The sequence below is a fragment of the Aulonocara stuartgranti genome (assembly GCF_965226115.1).
Source record: "Aulonocara stuartgranti genome assembly, chromosome: 22".
In the NCBI taxonomy this organism is placed as follows: Eukaryota; Metazoa; Chordata; class Actinopteri; order Cichliformes; family Cichlidae; genus Aulonocara; species Aulonocara stuartgranti.
In genome coordinates this window covers 34,244,568-34,268,233 of record NC_138957.1, presented here as the reverse complement: position 1 = coordinate 34,268,233, position 23,666 = coordinate 34,244,568, and the positions used below count along the sequence as shown (strand labels likewise).

Here is a 23,666-nt window from a genome sequence, read left to right as displayed (position 1 = left end):
TGTGCAGTCTGCAATTTTGTTGAAGAAAGATGTTGAATCTATTTAATATTTCTTGAAAAATAATTGATTTCTGTGCATTTTTTTTCACACTGCATCAAATTAAGGTTGATTACGTTGATTAAGCATCATGAGGTGGAGCGTGAAGGGTGGTTCCCTATTTTTTATTTATTTATTTTTGTTGTTGCTGGGAGTTGGAACCCTATTAGTTAGGTTGCTTAATATTTATGCTAAGTACTCTTTAAAATACCAGAATAGGGAGGATGGTGTAGGTCTAAGTTTATTAGATTGATCAGTATTGCTGAACTATGAAATATTTTTTTTGTATACAGGTATAACAGAATAGCTTTAGTGTAGTTGTTGTTTTAAACTTGAGTATGAACTTGCAGACTTGCAAAATGCAGCAAGATATTTTAAAAAACAGTTTTGTTGATTAAAAAACACTATATCGGATTCATATCGGTATCGGCAGATATCCAAATTTATGATATCGGTATCGGTATCGGACATAAAAAAGTGGTATCGTGCCATCTCTATGGCAGATGTCAAAGAAAGCTTGGACCCAGTGTTTTCCAGCAGACCATTACCGGTGGTGATGCCTTTCCTGGCTTCTCTTCTCTTCCAAAGGCAACTGATGCACACTCACGTGGCCTTCCATGTGATATAAAAGAAAAACCTGATGGTCATGTGTTCACTGCAGATGCTTTTTGGCCATGCATTGGGGATTCATTACCATGTTTGCTCCCCTTTCGCATAAGTGAGCCTTGAGTGGCCGTGACCACCATGAGCACCACTTTCACTTTTGTGGCTTCCTTAGTCTTGTTTTAGTGAGTACTAACCAATTCATAGTATAAATGCACTTGCTTAGTTCTCTAGTCCACAGCCAGTTACCTGCTTCCAGTACTTCAACTTCAAGGACCGCCTGTTTACTTGCTACCTAATATACAATATCCTGCTTTAGACATTTAGCAGGTGTCTTTGCAATGAATCACCTGCAAGTGTAGTTATTTGTTGGCATGTTCTTGGCATAATAGTCTCACATGGAGATATGTTATAGTTTGTTTTCTGCAGAGAAATTAAAGACAATTTGAACGTTTGCATTTAAATCCCAGTTTTCTTTGAATTGTACCTGCAGCGAGCGGCGCCGGGGTTTCCCGATCAGCTGTCTCTCCTCTTCAGTTATTTACTGCTGATTTATTGGGTATATTTCTGGATAAAAATCTGTTCTGCTGCAGCTTTGAAGACTAATTAAATAAAATGGCCTAAATATCTCTCTGCCTCCCTCTTTCATATGAGCATATTTCATTAGTTTAAAAGTAAAAAAAAAAGAACAGAAATGTGCTGCCAAGACTGCAGCAGATTGACTGAAGTAAAAACTGTTCTTGGCTAAATGAAGCGTGCAGCTGCAGTAGAGCTTTTGGCAGATGGCACTTCTCTGTCATCCACTGACGTCTCCGATTCATTTCCTTGAGACCTGCTTTGTTGCCAAACAGATTAGGCACAGCAGCATCAACATCTACACCGATGCCTTTGTAATCTTCAGACTACAGAAGAATAGCCTGAGGAACAAGCAGCAGGAGCTTTGTAAGGACTTCAAGATTCAGTGTAAATGAACAAACAACAAACAAAAAGAGCTGCTTTGCAGGGCAGGAAATATAAGCTGTAAATGGATTGTTTTTATTCATCTGTGAATCGTTTGTTTAAAAATAACAATCTTTTAAAAGTTCAGTTTAATTGTTTTCTTCTCATCTACACGCTTATTTACTCCCCTGCTATTTGTGTGACTTGTAACAAATGCAAACGAATGAATATTGTTTTCCAATCCTAATTATCCACTGCTGATTATTTCCTAATTAAAACAAAACTGATTATCACAGTTAACAAAAACATGGCCTTTGTAGATATGAAGAACAGCAGCTATGGGGGTTCATCAATGGTGGTAGCTGCTGTAACACAAATCTATGAACGACACCGAAGGTCATGAAGAAGAAGGCGGCTCGTTTTGTATCTGATGGTCATTTGCTTTTGTTCGACTCCGCTGCAGAGTTTGGGTACGTGCACAAACAGAAACAACCTTTTCCTCAAAGGTCAGTAGCCTCACACATACTGTACCAAACCTCAGAGGCGCCGGGCTGCATGTTTCACAGGCTAACAAGCAAACATCACGCTGCAGCTCCACACTGTGTAATTCATAATCAGACTCGGAGTCAGGTTAATTACCAAGTACAATGCTCGGCAAAAGATTTAGCATCCATTGCCTCGCTGTTTTAGTAAAACCAGTTACATAATTACACAAATGGATTCAACGCCTGTTTGTTGGGTGGATCTACTGCAGCACAGCGGTTAAGATTTCGAGTTTGAGCAGAATAAATTAGAATTTGGGAGCCTGATTATACGTCAGAGAGTCAACAGAAAATGAATCTGCAGTTTGATCATTCTGATGACCGGTAACAGTTTTGTAAACACTGCTTAAATTCAGCATTTCAACTCTGTGTTGCGTTTGTAAACTGAAAGTTCAGCGGCTATGCTTCACTTGTGTCTGATATTTTAAGAGATCAGCTGAGTAATAGAGAAAATAAACAGCAGATTAACCAACGGCAGAAATAATCAGCCGCGTCACAATAAGTTTTACATAAATGATGACAATGGGCACATGTATCAACGTCAGAGGTGCTGTTTGTTGAAACATTTTTAAAATCCATGACATCAGGAAGTGTCAGTGAGAATAATCTAATATACAGAAGAAACCTGGTAGCAGCTATTTATAAATATGAAAAAGCTGCAACAAATACAGCTTAACATGCAGAATATACAGCATGACATACGAATACCAGCTTTTCAGTAAAATAACATGCCGGCTTCGTCATTTTCTTTCAGTCGATACAACCGTGCTGATGTCTGGATCGTTCTGCAGAGTGTCTAAGCCACGTCGCTGGTAATTCTGTAGCTTAGACAGAGAAGGGTTTATAGATTCAAATATGCCAGCACTTTTTCTCGCAAGTGATGGCAAACCCACCAAATCCTTTGTAATGACATGTAGAGATGCTTACAGCTTTATACTGTTGTTATGGCGAAGAAAACAGGGTCCTGAGATAAATGACTCTTTAGTTTGCCTCTTAGTCACCAAGTAGATGATGGAAATGGGCAGGAGCAGGAAAACAATGAGCTAAAGTGGCTTTTTGTTGTCTGAGTTTCATCTAGCGTTAATATCAGTCTGGTCTCATTCAAATGTTGTGCGTTCTTGGTGGGATTTCACATCAGCACCTGCATTTATACAAGTAGTGGTCGTATTTAGAGTTGGTTAAAGTCACCTTTGATGGAGAGAGACTGCATAGCATTTCTTCTGCTTTAGTTATCCTATAGATTCAGATACATGAGGTGTTTCACAGAAAGGAGAACCAGTGTTTGTAATGATGATGTTTCACTTCAAAGTTTGTTTGCGATCTAAATAAAACAGCTACAGCAGCTCCAACTCGTTCTTTCTCTGATTGCCACACTGCCTTGTTCTCTCTCTGTGTTCAGAAATCGATTTCTCAGTGCCCGCTAACATCAGACCCAGAACAGCTGAGCGAGTGAGCAGCGCTGCGTGCTGCTGAAAGTTTTCTCCCCTTTAATTCAACATTTACTCTTCTAACTGTAATTTCACCACCATCATGGTTCACCCGCTAGATGCTGAATGAAATGCACCAGCTGTGTTATCATATTAGAATTATTTGCTGCTGATTAAACATTTTCAAGAGAAGATAGAATACCTGCTCCGTGCTACCGTCAGTCTGCAATATTTTTCCTGTTGCCATCTCAGTTTCTGGAGACAGAAGTGTCCACATTTGGCTAGACAAACGGAGAGCATAAGTCACTTATCAATCACAAGGTAGCCACTGCTGGTTATGCCCTGCTTTTTCATTTATTTTTCTCTGAATGGGTCCACAATTTATTAAAGAAACATCATGTTGTAATAAATCCGGCTTGAAACCAGTGACCTGGACCACAAACATGAGACAAACATTTGTTGACAGAATAAATCAAGTGAAAACAGGCTGTTTCCCCCGTGGACTTCTATACAATGCGTCTTCTTTTTAGAGTCACAGGTGTTGCCCCCTGCTGGCCGTTAAAGGAACCTGCAGGTTTAAACCACTTTCACTTCCCAGGCTATGAGGCTATGTTCACTCTTTTAAAACAGCACGTGCTTGTAAGGACACAGACCTTGTTTCTTAAAAATGATTCAGCACTACAGATGCTAAAAAAGAAGTTGAAGTGTTAATGGTCATTAAGTCGTCTGACACTGACTGACACTAATGACTGCGATGTACGCTGCAGTCCCTCCTGGTATTGCAGGGAACTCTGGGTAAATGTCCATCAAATGGCACCAGAGTGATCACTGATGCCGCCAGCTGTTCCGACTTACACATATTAGTCCAAGCAGCTGTGATTATTTCACAGTATGCCAGTGTGGGCCTTGCATTTTAGTGACGGCTTTGATTTATTCCACAGATTATCTCGCAGTCTCACTTTCATGAGTGCAGTTTTCTTTCTCACTGAAAATATAAATGTGTGCATTATTTCAATGATTGTATGTTACAGGGGATCTTTAATTTTGGTTATTTGGTATTAGATGAAAACTGCAGGTTCTCAGGTTTGTACAGATGTGATGGTGTCAGTAACATTAACCTCCTTGGACCTGGCGTCCACATATGGGGACATCACATTTTGGGTTGTCTAGACCACAATACTAAATTTTGCTCTTTCAAATGAGCCATATTGCTCAAAGGGGCACAATTGTTGTTTCTCATTTTGTTTTTGTACTCAGGAAAAATGCTGCTGTGTTCAGACACCAAATAAACAGTTTTGCACATCATTACTCAATCGTGACTTTATAGTGTTCTGTCGACAGTATAAAGCCCAAATAGCAAAGAGAAATTAAAAATGCATGCCATGAAGGAGTTTGGTCTTAGGAGGTTAAATAACAGAGATTTCTTTGTGTTTTGCCACAACAACCACCTGCTGACATGACGTTTTCCCTGCTCTTCTTTCTTCCTTTCATTCCCATATTTTCCTCTGGCTCTTCTTCTGTTTACCTTTTGTCCATCTTCCTAGCAGCCCTGCTGCTGTCTCCCTACAGCCAAGCGGTAAAACATTAAATGGTTACAGCAGTCTAGTAGTTTATGTCCTTGGACACAACTAGACACGTTGTTTTTTTTCTCCACACAACAGAAGCATCTCCCTGAACCTAACCTAAACTTTTCTGAATGATAATGAATAATCAAATGTATGTATAGTGTAAATATCTTGTCCCCTCAGGGACTGTGGTCTCTGAATGAGTGGACTGATTAATGTCACAGCCTCCAACTGTTTACTGTGGATTTTTTCTGGCCTTAAAGAGAGAAAAAAAAACTTTACTTTGTAACCACAGACATGACCAATAACTAAGTATGAGACTGGACTACTTAAAATTCCTGTCCAGAAACACAACTTAATAGATTAAATGTCATGAATATTTCCATGAGTCTGTGTTATTACCCAACATACCTAAATACCCAATCCCCTGATGTCCTGAGCTCTCAACGTTTCCTCCTGTCAGACTCTCTGAGTCTTCAGCTTCCCTTTGTGCCTTTCTCCTCACTCTCTCCTTCCTCCACCACTTCTCCAGCAGGGATCTCCATCAGCTCCTGAGGTCTCTGCTGTGTGTGTGTGTAAATTTGTATGTGCCTGTGTGTGTGCGTGCGGTTGTGTTGTGTGGAGTAAATGGCCTCCAGGATCCCCAGGGCTGCATCTCAAATGTACTCACAGAGAAGCAGAGTCATGACTAAGACTGCATGCCTTTCATTAACAGAGAGAGAGAGAGAGAGCAAACGTGTCTAACAAAGTTGAAAAAGTCAATTTATTCCTCTGGTGGAAATGTGCCTAAGACTAAGAAATGTCTTTAAGGAACAAGTTTGCATTGTGTGGGTCAGAGTACATGTCAGAGTACATGCGTGGGTGTGGGTCAACTTGCTGCAAAGTCAGTGTTATTTTGTTTACATAAGAAAGATGTTTTAATAAAATCTGATCACATTAATTCTGTAAACAACACAGGACTTGGTGAGCTGATGTTTGATCAGCTACATTACAGTGTATTGTACCTACAGAGTATTTAGATAACTTACATTTTTTACAATATTAAATTTTCATCCTCTTCCAAGTTGAAACTGTGTGTGGAGCCCGTTTCTCAGTCTGCTCCATGCTGTCTGATTTCCCGCTAGTCTTGAGAGGTGATTATCTGGAATCCTACAGAGAATGAATGCGCGCAGCCTATTTAGCTCCGTTTACTGGTTTAGTGGATGTGCACCACATTTCAGTGAGCTTTGATGTTTGCACAATCACAGAGTGTGTGAAGGCCTGCTGCATTAACAGCTTGATGTGTTTAAATCAGTGGTTCTAAACTTGGGCATCAGTAGCTGTGCATGGAGCCACTGCAGGTGAGGTGAAGTAATACTGAATCAACATGACTTCTCTTTGTTTAAGACACAAACCTTTAGTCTTCATCTTGTTTTATTAGTAATAATTTAGAACATTATCACATTTTTATCAGTAATTATTAGTAATGCTGTTGAATGGTGAATTGGAGAGCCTGGATTCTCACCCTATGGGACTGACTCTAGCTCTAGCTCCACACTTTATTAAGAGACATTTCTAAACAAATACAGCGGTCCCTCGTTTATCGCGGGAGTTACGTTCTAAAAATAACCCTCGATAGGTGAAATCCGCGAAGTAGCCAACTTTATTTTTTCCAATTATTATAGATGTTTTAAGGCTGTAAAACCCCTCACTACACACTTTATACACTTTTCTCAGACAGGCATGAACATTTTCACACTTTCCTCTCTTGTTTAAACTCTCAAAGTTCAAACCTTTGTAGAAAAATAAGTCCAGTATTACAGAATGAAACCAAAGATCAAACTCTGTTTTCAGGTCCAGAACATGGGAATAGAGCAGCTGTGAGGGAATTCAACATTAATGAATCAATACTATGGAAGTAGAGGAAGCAAGAAGAATGAGTTGAGTAAAGTTTGACTTATATGACTGTTTTGTTCGCTTAATGCGCCTTATGGTCAGAAAAAAAACGTAACTTCTACCTTCCTTTAGCATGTCCAGAAGTCCAACTTTTTGTGCAACGGTTAACATCTTCCTCTGCCTTTTGGGCGCTATCGCAGGTCCCTTTGACGGTGCAAAACGTTTCGTCGACATTGTTGTTTCTTGGGGAGAAAACTTACAAACATACAGTGCAGCACTTCAGAGTCACACTGCGAGCGATTGAAGATTTATGTAAATTTGACAAGCTGAACGCATTCTGTACTGTACAGGAGACACAGCAAGGAGGAGATTGATTGACAGTGGTCTACAGCCAATCAGGATGCAGAACACAATGCGCTGTAAAAAACAAACAAAATAAAACTGCACACAGGAAGGCCGTGAAAGGTGAACCGCGTTATAGCGAGGGACCAATTAAAGTTAGTAGGGAAGGGTTAATGGGAAACACTAAATGGCCTGCAGGTGTTAATGTGAGTGTGAATGGTTGTCTGTGTCTACGTGTTAGCCCTGCGACAGACTGGTGACCTGTCCCCCTCCCGCCGCCACCGCCGCCTCCAACCCTGAAAAGGATAAGTGGAAGAGAATGGATGGATAGTTTCTATGTGAGGGACAGATTGTTGTTCGCAGAGCAAACAACTTGCCAGTTACATGTGTTAAACCATATTCTGCTTTAACATCCTTCTGGGACTGATGGAGACCACAATTCACAAAATAAACATCATGCTTGATTCAGTAAGACATGAAACTAGAAACTGAGATCATAAAGTCATCAGGAAAGTGTTTGCTAAGATCCCAACAGAAAACAGAAACGGCGATCATTTTCCTATGGATGTCTGCGCAACTGGAAATCTTTCTGTAACCACAGGAGTCGCCCCCTGCTGTCCAGTACAATTAATGCAGTTTTTGGCACATCTACACTTCCATGAAACATCTGTGTTTTGGAATAAAAATAATTAGAAACACCTTTTTCCTCCAAGTGGAGCTTGGTGAGCACTAGGGTCTTTTGTAACTGAATCAATTGCTTTTATCACCTTCTTGTCCCTTGACATAAAGTGTAACATCTGTGTTGTCCACCCCTGAACAAGAGCAAAAAGCTACACCCTCCCTACACCTTTGGTCTTTGTTGGTACTCCTTGGAGAGACAACTTAGGTCTCCATTGAAGTTATGGAGGCTGAGGTATTTTTAGACACTGTCGTGCTTGGGACCAGTGAGGCGGGACCAGGGAGAGAGTTTAAAATCAATGCAGACAGCATCGGTGTGCATGTTGGGCCATATGTTCAGAATGCGATACATAAGAAATGTCGGCTCTTTGAGCAGCGTAGCCTGATAAGTGAGTCCAATCTGCCTTATTGATTACAGCCGTTAAATCCACTTCAACCAGCCTTTCGCAAGGAGACGAGAGAGAGGTGATGCGCTAAAGGAGGATTTTGAAGGTTTAGGCAATGAACTGTTCTAATGATGAGTGTACAACGCCCAGGATTACTCCTCAGATTGATATTCAACAACTTAGGCAATTTTCTTCATAAGCACTCTCATCCTGACTTCTGCTAGCTGAAGTTGGACTAATTTCATAGCACTTGACTTGAAGTATTTTAGTCCTCCTGCAGCCCTTTGGATCAAACAGTGATTTTATCTCAGTTCTTTCTACCAAAAGATATTACAGATGTAGGTTATAATCTGTGTTAACAAGGGGGAGCCCCCTCCTTTCAGTGCCACTTAATTCTAATATCCTTCAATATCCCAGGCATCACTGACTCATACAGGTCACGCCCTCCTGCGCCAAGGCACGGCGTGGATAATTAATCTAATTTTAGCGCTGGCACTCAGTGATATACTGGACAGAGATTTGCTTCTCAATCATCTTAATGCTGCAATAAAAGATGGTGCTTCCAAGAAGGAAGAAAAGAAGACTTTTCCGTGCACTTCAGTTCCCTGCTTATGACTCATATCCTGTTTTTGTTTACATATTTAGGATGTGATGCTTGCTACGTGAAACATACTGCGACAAACTGACTCAGCGACTGCCACAGTGTTCACACAAGAAATAAGACCAAGGTCATTTATTAAGGTTAGCATAGCACATGTATGCACATCCCTTTCATAAAATATATGATTGTTTTATTTTTTATTAGCATGTTGGTTGCTGAATATATAATTAAATGTATGCACTTTTGTGCTTGAATATAAAATAAATAAATAAATGAGCTAAAAGCTTGATGCCAGCTGGTGCTGAGACAGAGAATGAGCTTAGAGACAAGCTTTTACGATCTTCAGGGCACAGGATGACCAGGTGAACCACATTAGCTGACAGCCCTCCCAAGGCTCCTGAATCATAACAGGAGCATCAAGGACAGCTTACTGGAAAGAGCCATTCATATTCCTGTTAACATGATTTAGAGCTCAAGAAGTCTCTGTTCAGCCCTCTGTGTCTGTAGCCCGGTTTTCACTCTTTTTTGTATCAATACAATCTGCTGAGAATGATTTGGTTTATTATATTGACCTGAAATACTGAACAGCTTTATGCTGTATTCAGGATCTAACTATTTAATTTTATTATCCAGTAACACTGGTTAACAAGCACTTTGCTCCTGGGATTCTTTCACCTGCACCTGGAACAAATTTTACTGACTCAAAATCTAAAAACCATTTTCATCTAGAACATCCTGTTTTGTTATTTATGAAGTATTGGACAGCTATTATAGCCTGACGGAAACGTGATGTGCTTCAGTTTTTAAGAAATACATTTAATTAACCAATAATTAAGGAAGGTGTCTTTCTTGGTCCTGAAATCTATGACCTGATGCTTGACAATGAACTCAAAAGGAGCTGAAGCCCACTGAACCAGCAGCTTGGAAGCATTCGTGCATGTTGTCTGGAATTTCCTTGGCAATTATAGAGTAGAGAACTGCGCCGTGTTTGCCACTGAAGATGCACTTATTCCATTCTTGTTTGACTTTTTTCCACCAAAATTTGGGCGATGTCAGGAATGCGAAAAGGTTTCATCAACATATAAAAGGTGATGGAAAACCGATATCAGGGAAAATGTAATCAAGCACGATGGCTGATGAGATGGATGAGCAGTACAAGCGTAACACAAGCGCCTCATTTTTTACCTGGTTTTCAGTAACATGCTTTAACATTTCTCTGGCATCGTTAATATACAGTGCAATGCATTAATAAACATTAATAAATTTGGTGGGAAAAGTCTAATTCAAGCACCAAATCTGAATAAAGTCATGCAGTTTAATGTAGTAAACACTCCTCGATTTACAGAAAAATAATTCATTACTGCAGAATGTTGACACTTGGTATAAATCTGCCATTGGATGCAAATTACTGTGGCATTTTCTACTGCCTGCTTACTGTAATCTCTGAGCTGGCACACTACATATACAACTTCAGGCACCTGCAGTACTGTGCAGAAGTCTTGAGCCATCCTTTCATCATATTTTGCTTCCAGTTAGTCTTTGAAGCCTCAGTCCAGTCCTCGGACTTGACCATTTTCAGAGAAATGCTTTCGTTTTTTTGTTAGGCCACTTGACACTGACCTATGAGTCATTTAAGCACACAAAAAGGAATCTATCTCAAGGCATACATCAGTGTTATGTCTACAGACTTCACAAAGGAGCAAAGAAGCAATTTAAAGTTTTAGCTTTTGGCATTTTGTTATGGCAGCCTGTTAAAACAGCACAATTTCTTCCCATTTCTTTAGTTAAATATATAAAAAATGCCAACGATAATACAGTTTGACAATCATAAAATGGTATGTTTGCACCAACAAGTTCATTCTCAGACAGCTGAAAACTTGGCATATCCTGGCATGGTGCGCAGTGTGTTGTTAAAACTATGTGGGTAAACTGGACAACTGGAGGAGGAATTGGCAGGTCTAAGAGAGAAAAAAAAGGGGGGGGGGGGGAGAAAAATACTTAGCACAGGATCTGAAAGAGGCACTTAGCTCTTCTACTGTTCACAGAAGTATGATCAGAAATGGTTACTGTCAAGATGTCATTCTTAAGGCTGGAGACCAGAGAGAAAAGGCCGAGGTAAACTACACAAGAACTGGGTGGAAAATCAGTGGCAGCAGGTTTTATAGAGTGATTGATCCAAATGTAAAAATTCTGATTCAATTTATTGTCATTGTGAATGACAGTAAAGCGCTATCAGATTTCTTTTCTCAGATTTCCACCATGCATTACAATCTGAAAAGCATCTGACTGGCAACAGCTTTATTTTTCAGCATGACGCTGATCCCAAACACACTGCCAGTGCATTAAAAAGCAGCCGACATCCAAAACACAGCTTTGGATGTCCTTCAAGAAGCCTGGAAAATGATTCCTGAAATGACAAGAAATCATATCTAAAAGATCTTGTCTTGATGCACGCTCAATCATCCAGGTAAGGAAATCCCAGAAAGTCGATTCTGTTCATCTGGACTTAATGTTTTCTTCCACTGAAAACGTTAAGTCCAGATGAACAGAAAAGAGTTCAGACTATTAATTTTCAAGCTCATAAAAAACTGTCCTTTTGCCTTATGCACTGTATTCCCGTGTATAATTGCACCTATTTCCCATTTTTATAGAAAAATTTAAGAATGAAGGGGTGGCTCAAGACTTTTGCACAGTACTCCGGGGTATTAATGCTGCTCTGGTGCACAGTACATCCAGTAATGTAGCAAAAATAATGCAGGGCAGCCTGTTGTGTCTCATCATTGTTTCGTTTGTTGCTAGCTCTCACACAGAGTGCTAGCATGAGCTGCTACACTGACAGATTCATTGGATAACTTAATTTAGCATTAAGGTCATGCTCAAGGTCATCAAGGAAAGCAAGACGAGTGGTGAGTCAGCTGTCATCACAGTCTCTCTACTCTGCTCCACCAGAGAACAGTGGTCCCTGTTTTCTATTTTATTAGCACTAAATTATTAACTTTACTGGCAATAATAAGCATCCACTGTTATCACCCTCAGATATTTCAGAGTCATCTCTGGCCTCTATGACTCACACTCGTTGTGCCCTCTGCGTGCCAAAGCTTGGCGTGGATAATTAATCTAATTTTAGCTCGGTGTGTTTGTGCTCGAGTGTGTGTGAGAGAGAAATACTGGACGCCGTTGTCATTCCTCCACAGCGAGCAGGCCGAAGGCGGCTTCAGTGTGACATACTGTTATCTGCTTCTCCCTCACTGTATCTTCCTGTCTCACCTTCTCCTATCACAGACAGCTTAAACCGATTCCTGTTTTCTGCATGTGGCATCATACCTGTAACTACTGAAGCACCTGATAATGAAATCTTAAATTCATCTCATTTTCTCTCCCTCTCTGCCTCTCCAGCAGCGGATGCCGTGCCGGTACGGAAAGATGGGGATCAGGTAAAGTGCTATTATCTCTTAAAAAAAAAAAAAAAATTAATGCCTGCACCATTTGCTGCACACCTCAATCTATTTTTCCATTTTGCTGAAAGCCTCTGTGACAGAATACAAAAGACACTCTGGTGCTGGCGTCCTCAGCTCTCCTGTTACATCTGAGCGCTCTCCAGCGTGAGAGTGGTAGCATGAGTGTTGATTTTTGGCCCCTCAAATATTATGGAGGTGAGAAAGAAGCGCTGTTACTCATCCAGAACTGTCTCCTGTTGTTACACAGTGTAGCCCTTAGAAATGTTAAAGACCCGCCCCCAAAGATACGTGGTGCTGCAAAAAAAATGTTTGCCCTCTTCCTGATTTCTTCATTTTTGGCATATGAGTCACACTTAAATGTTTCAGATCACACAACTTCTGATATTGGACAACAATAAGCTGGATAAATGAAAAAAATGCAGTTTTGCAAAGTTATCCAAACTTACCCCCGAAAACTAAAAACTGGTTGTGTCAACCTTGGCAGTACGGACTGCAGTGCAGTAACTGACAATGAGTCTTTCCCATCACTCAGGATGAATTCTGACACAGTTCTTTGTAGAATTGCTTTAATTGAGCCAGACTGGAGTTTTAAAGCCTGTTTAAGGTCACGCCAAATCAGATTTAAGACCAGGCTTTGTCTAGGCCACTTGTTGGTGTGTTTTGCATCACTGTCCTGCTGTATAGCACGAGTGCCATCGAGCTTCAGGGCACAAACTCATGGCCAGACATTCTCCTTCAGATGTTTCTGTTAGAGAGCAAAATTAATGGTTCCATAAATTCATCCAGGTCCTGAAAGCTGTAAAGCAGCCCCAGACCATGACACTACCGCCTCCATGTTGTTATGTTCTTTTTATGAAATGCTGTGTTAATCCTACACCAGATGTAACAGGACTCAAACCTTCAGTCCACAGAAAAGTTTACCAGAACTCTTCATGTTTTCCTTTTGGCCAGCTGTGGTTTTCTCCTCTGAACTCTCCCATGGACACTATTCATGCTCAGTCTATTTGTTACTATTGAATCATGAACTCTAACCTTAAATGAGTGAGACCTGCAGTTGTTTAGGTTTTGTTCTGGTTTCTTTTGTGACCCTCTTGGAGTAAATCTGCTTGTGAAGCCTGGAAAGGTTCACTGCTGTTCCAAGTTTTCTCCGTTTGTGGATAATGGTTCTTACTGTGGTTTGCTGGAGTGCTAAAGCATTAAAAACGGCTTTGTAACCCATTTCAGGATGATATATGTCAGTTACTTAGTTTCTTTCGTGGATGTAACATGATGTGCTGCTTTTTGAGATAGTAAAGTTGGGATCATATTTTCTGAGACTTCTAGGGTCTGCTTGGGTCCCAGTGGTATAAATTTCATTAGAGAGTCAGCACCAGGGTCCGGATGGATGTCTGTATGCCTCCTGTTTTTTGTGATGAAGTCTCAACTATGCCTGCAGACATCAAATAAGTCAGGAATGGCTACTCGGCCGTTGGCCATTTCCAGCTGTTTGCATCCCCTGCAGAGTGTAATCTTTAGCCTACTTCACTTTGTGAGACAGGTTCTATTTATGTGATTTATTGATTAAACTGACAGTAATCAGGCCGGGGTGCACCTGGTGAAATTTAAGTCTTGTTTCTGAAAAATGTGGTTAATTGCAGTTAATTCAAGATATAACAACAGGCAGCAATTACTTTCACATAGGACCTGGTAGATTTGGTAGCTTTTGCCCTAATAAATGAAATCATCATTTAAAAACTGCATTATATTTTTACTCTGGTTATCATAAAGTTGTTTGATGATCTGAAACATCTAAGTGTGAGAAATATGCAAACAAATAAGAAATTCAGAACGGGGCAAATACTTTCTTACAGCACTGTATTTGCAAGCCTGTGTGTGTGTGTGTGTGTGTGTGTGTGTGTGTGTGCGCGCGCGCAGTGTATTGAGCGTAAAGTGTTCAGACAGTCTGTTTCAGTACATGGGAATTTACCTGAGTTAAAGGGAAAGCACTCCTTTTTGGGGCATCCTCCTCCCCCGCATTATCAAAAGTAAGAAAAGAGTTTGGTGGCACCACAGGGAGCTCTGTGAAGCCTGAATTATATCCTCAAATGTACCGAGTTGGTGCTGAAATGTGAAAATGAATCTGTAAGAAGTGAACCTACCCCAACTCTGAAGCCTCCATCGCAGCCTGAGCCCAGAGGCTCAAAGCTTGTTAGGTGATAATAATCGACCCCGTTTCCAGTCTGCTAGTTTGGATAAGACCCATCATCTCTACCTTCTACAGTGCTTTCTTTTTTTAACACAAGCACTCCAAAAACTATTGAGGTGTTGTTTTGGCCTCTCCAGCTTTTTATCTACACTGCTTATGTGTCGCTCGTCTTTAAGCTAAGTTTCTAAAAACTCAACAAGCATTTGGACCTGAAAATGATGCCAGACTCAGTGAGCAGATTAGGATAAAACACCCAAATCTGTGACTCCCAGTATATATACCACAAGACAAAATCAGAGCACTAAAGAAAGCTGAATAAAGCAAAAAACACTCTTTTATGTCCATAATCCTGTTTTGTGTATCGCTGTAAATAAGTGAATAAACATTTTAATTAAGAGCACAAGCCTTTTAATATGTCGGTCAGTGCATCTGGACACGATTCTTTCTAACAAACATGCAAGCCTGCCAAGGATTTCTTTCATGGCCAGACAGTGGGATGGTCTCATCTGGCTGAGTCAGTAATCTGCCCTCAAGTCAACTGATTATTAATTTTACTGCTAAAAACCAGAGTCAAGGCAAAAACGCCCCACTAGTGTGTCTGCTGTGTTGGTTTGGCACCATCACTGTGAGTCACAGACTTCAGAGAGTCACTGAAACATTAAAAAAGGTGGAGTGACCAAGTGGCTGAGGCACACGTGACATGTCATTTAAATTTCATAATTCATCTCAGTATTTTATTATTAATTGATCAGCTTTGCTGACCTATAAACTGGGTCTGAAACCTCCAGACAGCCGAGGCTTTTCTGGGTTTCATTTTCAGTCTGACTCTGCTGGTGCTCCACCTTCCTGCCTCAGACTGTAGTTCAGATTAATTAGTGCCTCTAAATTGGCAGAGGTGTGAATAGTTGTCTGTCTCCATGTGTCACTTGTGTGACGGCCTGGCAGCTTGGACGTGCCCCGTCTCTCACTCGGTGGTAGATGGGAAAGGCTCCAGCCACGTTGGATGAAAAGCAGGCGGAGATAGTGAGTGATGGATGGATGTCTGCTTAAGTTTGGCTTAAGGGAACTAAGAGCCATGAACAAAATCTCACCAGAAGATGAAGCTGAATGTCTCCACCTTACTCTTACACCTGTTCTACAGCAAACAAGCAACATATACCAACACTTCCTTTACTTTAGTGAATGAAAACATACTGTAATCATTGCATACAGTGTACTGCCAAACAGCCACAGGTATGACCAAAACTAATGGGCTTCATTACAGTGTAGTGACCAAACGAGCCATCTGAACCTGAACCAGCAACGACTAGTGGACTGAGGATGTCCACTAGTCATTTAAAGACTGCAGCCTTTGCTGGTCGGTGCCAGCGATAGTACTCGTTAAATGTATTACTCATATTTTATTAATGTAAAATAGCAGTTATTGGGTGTTACACGGCCGCTGACCACTACCTGAGTCTGCATCCCTGACAGATGGCTCCACCCCGGGTAGTGTCACTCACTGTCTCCATTAACGAAAGTCATAAATGAGCAGAGGTGGGGTAAGAAAAAAGAAAAGAAAAGAAAACACACCACACTGAAAAAAAAAGGCTGCATGTCAAATATAACCAACGCTACATGTAACCAGGTTCTGTTTCTTCTGCATCAGGATGTATGATATGGAACAAACTGCTAAACTCTAGAAACTAATCTGACTCTCGGTGCACTGGTGACACTAAAAGCTGCATATTTCTGCGATGTTCAAAGCACGATTTGGTTAACGGAGAATGTGATTAACAGTTTCGTATAGCCCCTAAAATACCCAATATTTGTTTGGACATTTTTTAACTTCATCGATTTAACATTTTTAAATGTCTTCTGAAGGTTTTTCTGTCTTTTAGACAAGTTGAGGAGTCTGTTTTCTGATCCTTGTCTAAAGGACAGGTCAATCAAACACAAGGGACACCCCAACATTTTGAGTCATCCCTAGTGTAGTCTTGAGGATTTAAAAAAGAATAATGGGATTGCTTATGTTTTAGAAGATGTAATCTCTCGTGGTAGAGGCTTCTTCAGTTCTAAAAACAAATGGTGGAGAGTCCTGGGTATTTTATTCCAAGTCGGGTTGTCTTTGTTTAAGGTGATCCTTAATGTCAATGACCCACTATTGATTCTGTGACTCATCACATGAGCTAAGGTGTGAAAAAGGTGTAGGTTTAGACCATCTCCAGGGGTGATGTCCACCCCATCGTGTGATGTGTTGAGGTCACCTGGGCAAAGTGTAAGTGGTGATTGAAGCACCTTGGAAGGGATTTCAAGACTGCATTGTCAGTGGCTTATAACAGATGTTGTAAGTCACTGCCTCTGTTCAATGATGCTCATTCACAGTGGACATAGATGGTGTGAAAGAGGAGTAAAGGAGGTCATCTGTCTTCTCTGTCCAAAATGTGAACACTGACATCCTCAAAAGACTGTCCTTTGTCCTGTAAATGCAAGTGTTCTCCTTTCTAAGCTCTCAGGACTGACCCGGATGAGTGAGAAGCTACACAGACGTACGTCCCCAGTTTAAATGCTGTTTCAGAGACTTTGGAAAGCAGACAAAAGGAATATTAATTTCAACTCCTGCACGTGTCACAACATCATGAAAAAGGAAAAGGGATGCTCTGTTCGGAGAAAATGGTGGTGTCACAGCCTGCAGGAGCTACTATTAGTCAAACCTGTGTGTACTCCTGTGTGTACGCCGGCACTCTATGACTGTCTGTGTGTGACCGGGTGTGAAGGTGTGCCAGTGTTGATAGTCTCTTACCAAGGCCACAGAGCTGCTGTCCCCTGGGTTCAGGCTATTACTGAGCCATGTATCACTTCTCAGCTGTGGACCCTGGAGAGATGGAGAGGAGCAGAAAGAGTAAGAAAGGGAGACAAAACAGAGACGTCCGTCCTTTTTGTTGTTCCATCAGTGATTGATGCTTTATGTATGTGCTGCTGTCACTTTGTCTTTTAAGTGCTGTTATAGTAATAGTTAGTCCAGGTAACTTTTCTAACCCTTAAAGCCTGTTCCCTGTTGCTTTCTCCCTGTTTGAAGTGATGTACACTTACAGAAGCTTTGAGCTTTTACAACAAAACATTCCCAGCATTTTCAGACTTGTATAACTGAACAGTCATGGATACGATCAGCATTCTGGTATGAAACTGTCACGGGACAGTGTAGCAGGCAGGAAGTGGACCCAAATGCAGGAATCGTGACAAACGTGAACTCAAAGCACAGCTTCATTGGCTGGGAAATGGCAGATTTATTTAACTAGAGCATGAGGGGGGACTGCAACTAGAAAGTGAAGAAAACTAGAGGCTTAAGTACACACATGAGATAATCAGGGAGTTGGAACACACCAGGGAACACAGGTGAACTAAATCTGATTAACAGGACAGACTACTAACAAAATAAAACAAGATGTAACGCACACTGAGACTCAGACACGTGGACTTGACTGTCACAGCCGGGTTGGTTGGTGTGTTTGAGGAGCGTACCCAAAAGCAGAAACCAGAAAGACGTAGAAACAAAATGACAATGGTGAAAACTAAATTATAACCTGAACTGGGAAAGCTAAATCTAGACATGGAAAACTCTACATACAAACATAAACCACGAACCTGAGAAACCGAATGCTTCAGATGAGCTAAACAGATGACCTGACAATGAACAGAGCGAGACAGAGGACTTAAGTACACAAAAGGATAATGAGGGAAGTGGAAACACCTGGGGAAACACAGCTGACACAAATGAACATGATGCCACAGCGGGACTCTTCAAAATAAAACAGGAAACATAATGGGACATGACAACAAGAGCTTGACAACATAGAACACACAGACATGAGACACGTGACAAACTGGGGAGACGCGAAACATGAGGAGAGACACATGAGAACAGATAAGGGAGACGAAAGCACGGGCAAAACTGAAAGTTAAACATAGAGGACAAAACAGATAAAAACTCAAAACTAAATGGACCTTGATGATAACATAGATTATACTAAACCTTAATTAAAAGTAACATAAGAACTTAACATATTCAAATATAACCTAAGAAATCAAAAATACAAAATAAGCTCAAAATGCTGGGTCGCAGACCGAGCACCCTGACACTTGACTAAACAGACAGACTGATGAAACACTGAGATGGACATGGGACCAGGACTGCAGATGTATTAACTAGACAAGACGGGGAACACAGACGGTCACGGTGACAGAACACAGAGAGACCAGACAGACACGGGGGCACGACTGTGGAGACTGGAGGTGAACAAACACGGAGACGAGACGGAGACGGACTGGACAGGAAAGAGGAGCTAAAATAAAACAAGAAATCAGAAGCTGCATGTAAAACAAACTCAGAGCCACTAGAACATAACATATTCAGTAACATGAACATAGATGTTCACATAACTTTATGATAAATCCATTAAATAGATGCCACACTCAGTTTACTCCACATTTCTTGTCTTTTTTTTATCCTGACATATCAGTGAAATTTATTTCTTTTTAAAAAGTGAGAATTAAAGAGCAGTTAACATGGCAGGAGAAGGTTAAATCTCCACAAAGGTTGCAGAAGTCTGTATCTGTGTGCATCACATAGCCACTGGTGTAAAAGGAAATTTCAATAAAGCAAGCTACATTAACCTGCTCCCTTTTTCACCATGGGTCACCACAGCATGGAGCTGTTTTATAAACCAGATGCTCTTCCTGAAAAACGCCACAAAAGACTTGTGTCGCCTTCTGGGATTGAACCAGAGATCTTTTACATACTAGGTGAATGTGTAAACCATAAACTACTGAGCCACTATTAAAGGAAACTTACACAATGGACATTTACATAAAAATTCAAAGTAGTTTCCCAAATTGCTTAAAATAACTTTGCTTGTTGTTTTAAAATAAAATTAAAAAAAACATTATTTCCTGTTGCTGTCAACAGAACATCAAGAACGAGCACAAAAACACTGGTTTTATGCAGGAATACATCAGACCAGCCAACAACATGGCTGTGATAGAAATGCATCCTGCAAGCCTGTTACATCAGCGTGTATAAATGCATGGGTTGCACCCGCCTGCCACCGTGAGAAGCACCTGGAACATTGGCATTGCAAGGCATAGTTGTTATTCAGCGGTCACGGCATCAGAAACAGAATTCAGTTTTGATCAAGTGCTGTTTGCATTGAGCTCTGATCCCGCAGCAGCCTTTGAGTTGTTTACCTCCATAAACACGACTCCTCTGTGTAATTTATTGGCCTGCACAGAGGCCAGCAGGTGGAGAGAGATGAGGAGCTCGGAGAGATGATTCAGACTCAGAAACAGGGAGTTCTTGACCAAGTGCGACAAACCAAACGCTACAGACTGACAGACAGAATAAATCCTATTCAACTAGATTCAAATGCAAGTAAAACAGAAGAATTCAGGCCGTGAAGATCGAAACATCGACAATGATCTCATGGCTTGATCTAAATAGAAATTTGGAAGTTAACAGAATGTTCTCATTGCTTTATTTTCTGCCTCCTAGTCTCCTCTGTCCTCCTCCCTTCTGCTTCTGATCAAAAATAATCTCAGTACATCTTGAACTTGTCTACATAAATGGCCTGTATTTATATAGCGCTTTACTAGTCCCTAAGGACCCCAAAGCGCTTTACATATCCAGTCATCCACCCATTCACGCACACATTCACACACTGGTGATGGCAAGCTACATTGTAGCCACAGCCACCCTGGGGCGCACTGACAGAGGCGAGGCTGCCGGACACTGGCGCCACCGGGCCCTCTGACCACCACCAGTAGGCAGCGGGTGAAGTGTCTTGCCCAAGGACACAAAGATCGAGACTGTCCAAGCCGGGGCTCGAACCGGCAACCTTCCGATTACAAGGCGAACTCCCAACTCTTGAGCCACAATCACCCCACATGTTCAAGGATGTCCCAATTCCTAAAATGCATCTGGAGGACAGAGGATCGAAGATACACAGGTATATTCTTTGCAGATTTATTACCTCTAGAAGACGCCTGCAAAATCTTTGGATTATCCAAACAGCGGCACTCGGAGCGATCTATGAGCAGTTAGTCCTTCGTTTGATAAGATGTTTCAGTTATTTAAGGTGGTCACATCCATGATGAAACTTTCTGCTCTTGAACGTTTGTGTGATTTAAAAAAAAATGTATCTTTTCAGACGGCGCTGTAAATTTAATTAAAAGCAGCACTAAATATAAAAGCTGTCATGAACACTGTTACGCTCGTATGACATCAGACATCAATAAATACAGATGTAGGCTGTAACAAAGCAGAGCAGATAATGCAGCTGTGCTAAATGTCATAATTTATTGATATGGCAATAAAATGAGCTCCAAAGCAAGTCTGTCTCATAGTTAAAAGCCTGTCTCCTCGGCTCCTTTCTCCTTGTAACTCCTCCCCCGTCTCCTATGCCCTGCTCTGGTTGAAGGGACTAAGAGACGAGGGGAGCATGTATAAAGCGAAAAATGAGAAAAGGAACAGGCCTGCAGCAAAGCTAATGCAGAAATGTCTATAGCTTGAATTCCTTCTAGCGGTTTGCAGGGGGAGACTGCGTCTGGTTGCAGTTGTATGGAAAAATGAGCCTACATCTCATTTCACCTCACTAAACACTTCTCAGATTAATTTATGGTCTTAAACACTTTCAATTTAAAAACAAATACTTGGTACCATCTACTGTAAAACAGATGATAAAACTCTGCCAGTTAGAGCGTGGTGAACAAGTTATTAATGTCATACCATCCTTTGATAAGCAATGACCAAAATGGCCAAAATGTTTAGTGCTTCCAAACAGTAGCCCAGAGGAGGTTTTCTGTCCATCACGTTTAATTAGTGGCACCCGAGGTAGCTGTAGCTGTCACTCAGGATGCTGCGGTCAGAAAAGCATTTGAAGTCCTTTTTTATAAAAGGTGCCCAACTGAACTCATAATTCTTACCCTATTAGATGAGCCAGTGGCACTGCTGATCTGATCTACTCTGTTCTTAATTATCCATCCATCATCTGCTGCTTATCTGGGTCAGGTGCCCACACCTCCTTCTCACCAGCCCCCTCCTCCTTCTGGGGAAATAAAGGGGTGTTTCCAAGCCAGACATTAGTGCTCGCACCAAGCACTGATTCACTGTATACTGTGCTCAAACACAGTTGCCCCTCCTCTAAATTCCCCTGTACTCACACTGCTCACTGATCTGGGCCCGAGAGTTTGTCTCAGCATCTCAGCCTCTCTCTCACACTCTCTCTTTTGAGATGTGCTCTTGCACAGTTCTCTTCACAATTGTATGCATTTTGGGACTTAATTGGGGAAGCAGTGACACGCTGCCCTGTGTCACAGGTTAAAGTGAGTTTCATGAAGGCAGCATTGGAGTGAGGACAGTGATCACACTGTGTGATGTACCTGAGTACAACTGAGGTCCAGCTTTTCAAGCAGACCAGGGCGCGATTTATTTAACTCTACCCAAGCATGGCATCTGATCACTGTAGCCAAACAAGCTGGATTTTTGGGTTCAAACATGTGCAGGCACGGCTATTACAGCACGGCTCTTCAGCATTTCCTGGTGTCTCCTCCCAGTTGGACATGTCTGAAATGGTAAATGGACTGGTTCTTATATAGCATATTTCTATTCTATCTTAGCACTCAAGGCTTTACACAACTTGCCTCATTCCTTTGACCACAGGTGGAGGTTTAATGAGAATGCAATAAATCTAAGATAAAATAAATCTAAATAAAGCTCCGAGTGAAAGCTCAGACAGTCACTCATTTCAAGTGCATGTATCAGTGAAACCCACAGCTTGTGGCTACAGGTGAGGTTAGGATCATAGATAAACTAAAACTTTACAGCACAAACCAGTGAACATGAAAATCAAAGGAATGAGCTCATCATGCTGGACTCACATTGCACATTAAATACAAAAGTGCAGAAAACATCCCTGCAGCATTAGGCTCGGTGAAAGGCGCATTAGTTGAAACATCAGCCTGTCTGATCAATACCGAGTGCTCCGACCAGATCTCCTCCGAGGATATAAGCCTTCCAGAATCTGAGTCACAGGATGGAAAACACAAACAGATCAGACGGAGTTTCAGCTGCAGTCACAGGACCTATTTTGTCTTCATTAGTTTGTGATTTAAAACAAGTTTCTTGAAAACTGCTGGAAGATCTGTACCGACTGTAATGTTTCCCATTGGAATGTAAAACCGAAAAAAAGCTTCTGAAACTGCATTTTCACATCATTTGAAACCAGAATTAAAGAAGATTAGCTCGTCTTTTAGAAAGATGATCCCACGGCTCTGATTTTGAAATGACACGTAGTACAAGCCCGATCTCCGGATTTAATTATGCACCATTAGGTTCTGTTTGTGACTCACTGTTATGCACCCACTGAGCTGCTTTAACCCCTTTAACCCAAATGCCATCCAAAGTTTTAATTACATCCTCAACTGTATTATTTAAAATATTTTTTCTGTCCCTCCCAAGTAAAAGCATCATAGTGAGTCATGGATCAAGTTAAATGAGAAAAGGCAAATCGTTAATAGCTGAGAAGTTCAAAGGGCAGTAAAAGAAAGAAAGAAGGATAACTGTTTTTCTTTAACTTGTACTCCCTACATTTGAGCACAAATATCAAAATATTTCTCTTCAAAACAGCTTCATTACTTTAGGTTCAACACATCTGAGCGGAGTTATTAATTATGTCAAAGCAGTTGGAAAGAATGATATTATACTCCGTTATCAATGCTACTGATGTAAAATGAAAGAGGCCACAAACATATCATTTATGCATCATTTATTGCACTACACTCGGGCCACTATACGCAGGCCAAGGTGTAGATGTCAATCAGTTTTGGTTGCGGTGCTTCGGCAAGTGTAAATGTAGTAACATTTTCTAAGTGGCAGGTAATTAAAAAGGCAACTTTCCAGCAGATATCAGCAAACACACAAACTGTTTCTGTGCAGTTTCTGTATTTCCCAGGGAGACAAATGAAAGGTCAGTGCACAGTTCACTCTCAGAGATGGA

At 41.1% G+C, this 23,666-nt stretch overlaps 1 protein-coding gene and 1 long non-coding RNA gene across 7 annotated transcripts in view; one reads left to right on the top strand and one right to left on the bottom strand.

The window, feature by feature from the left end:
- Positions 1-23,666, top strand: part of LOC309698115 (uncharacterized protein) — a 75,441-nt gene that overhangs the window by 21,798 nt on the left and 29,977 nt on the right. For 3 of the 5 annotated variants that reach the window (XM_082520422.1, XM_082520423.1, XM_082520421.1), the window contains exon 2: positions 12,391-12,428. The exons of the other annotated variants lie outside the window; for them this stretch is intronic. In XM_082520422.1, coding sequence (XP_082376548.1) covers positions 12,391-12,428 — 38 coding nt within the window. The remainder of the gene's footprint in view (positions 1-12,390; positions 12,429-23,666) is intronic. 5 annotated transcript variants of the gene reach the window in all.
- Positions 10,308-18,293, bottom strand: LOC309698125. 2 transcript variants are annotated; one of them, XR_014274012.1, is made up of 4 exons: positions 18,262-18,292; positions 18,073-18,098; positions 17,420-17,491; positions 10,308-10,952 (listed from the first exon to the last, which is right to left on the bottom strand). It is a non-coding gene; the product is annotated as an uncharacterized lncRNA (long non-coding RNA). The 2 variants fall into 2 exon arrangements; XR_014274011.1 differs by lacking the exon at positions 18,073-18,098 and having other exon boundaries at positions 18,262-18,293.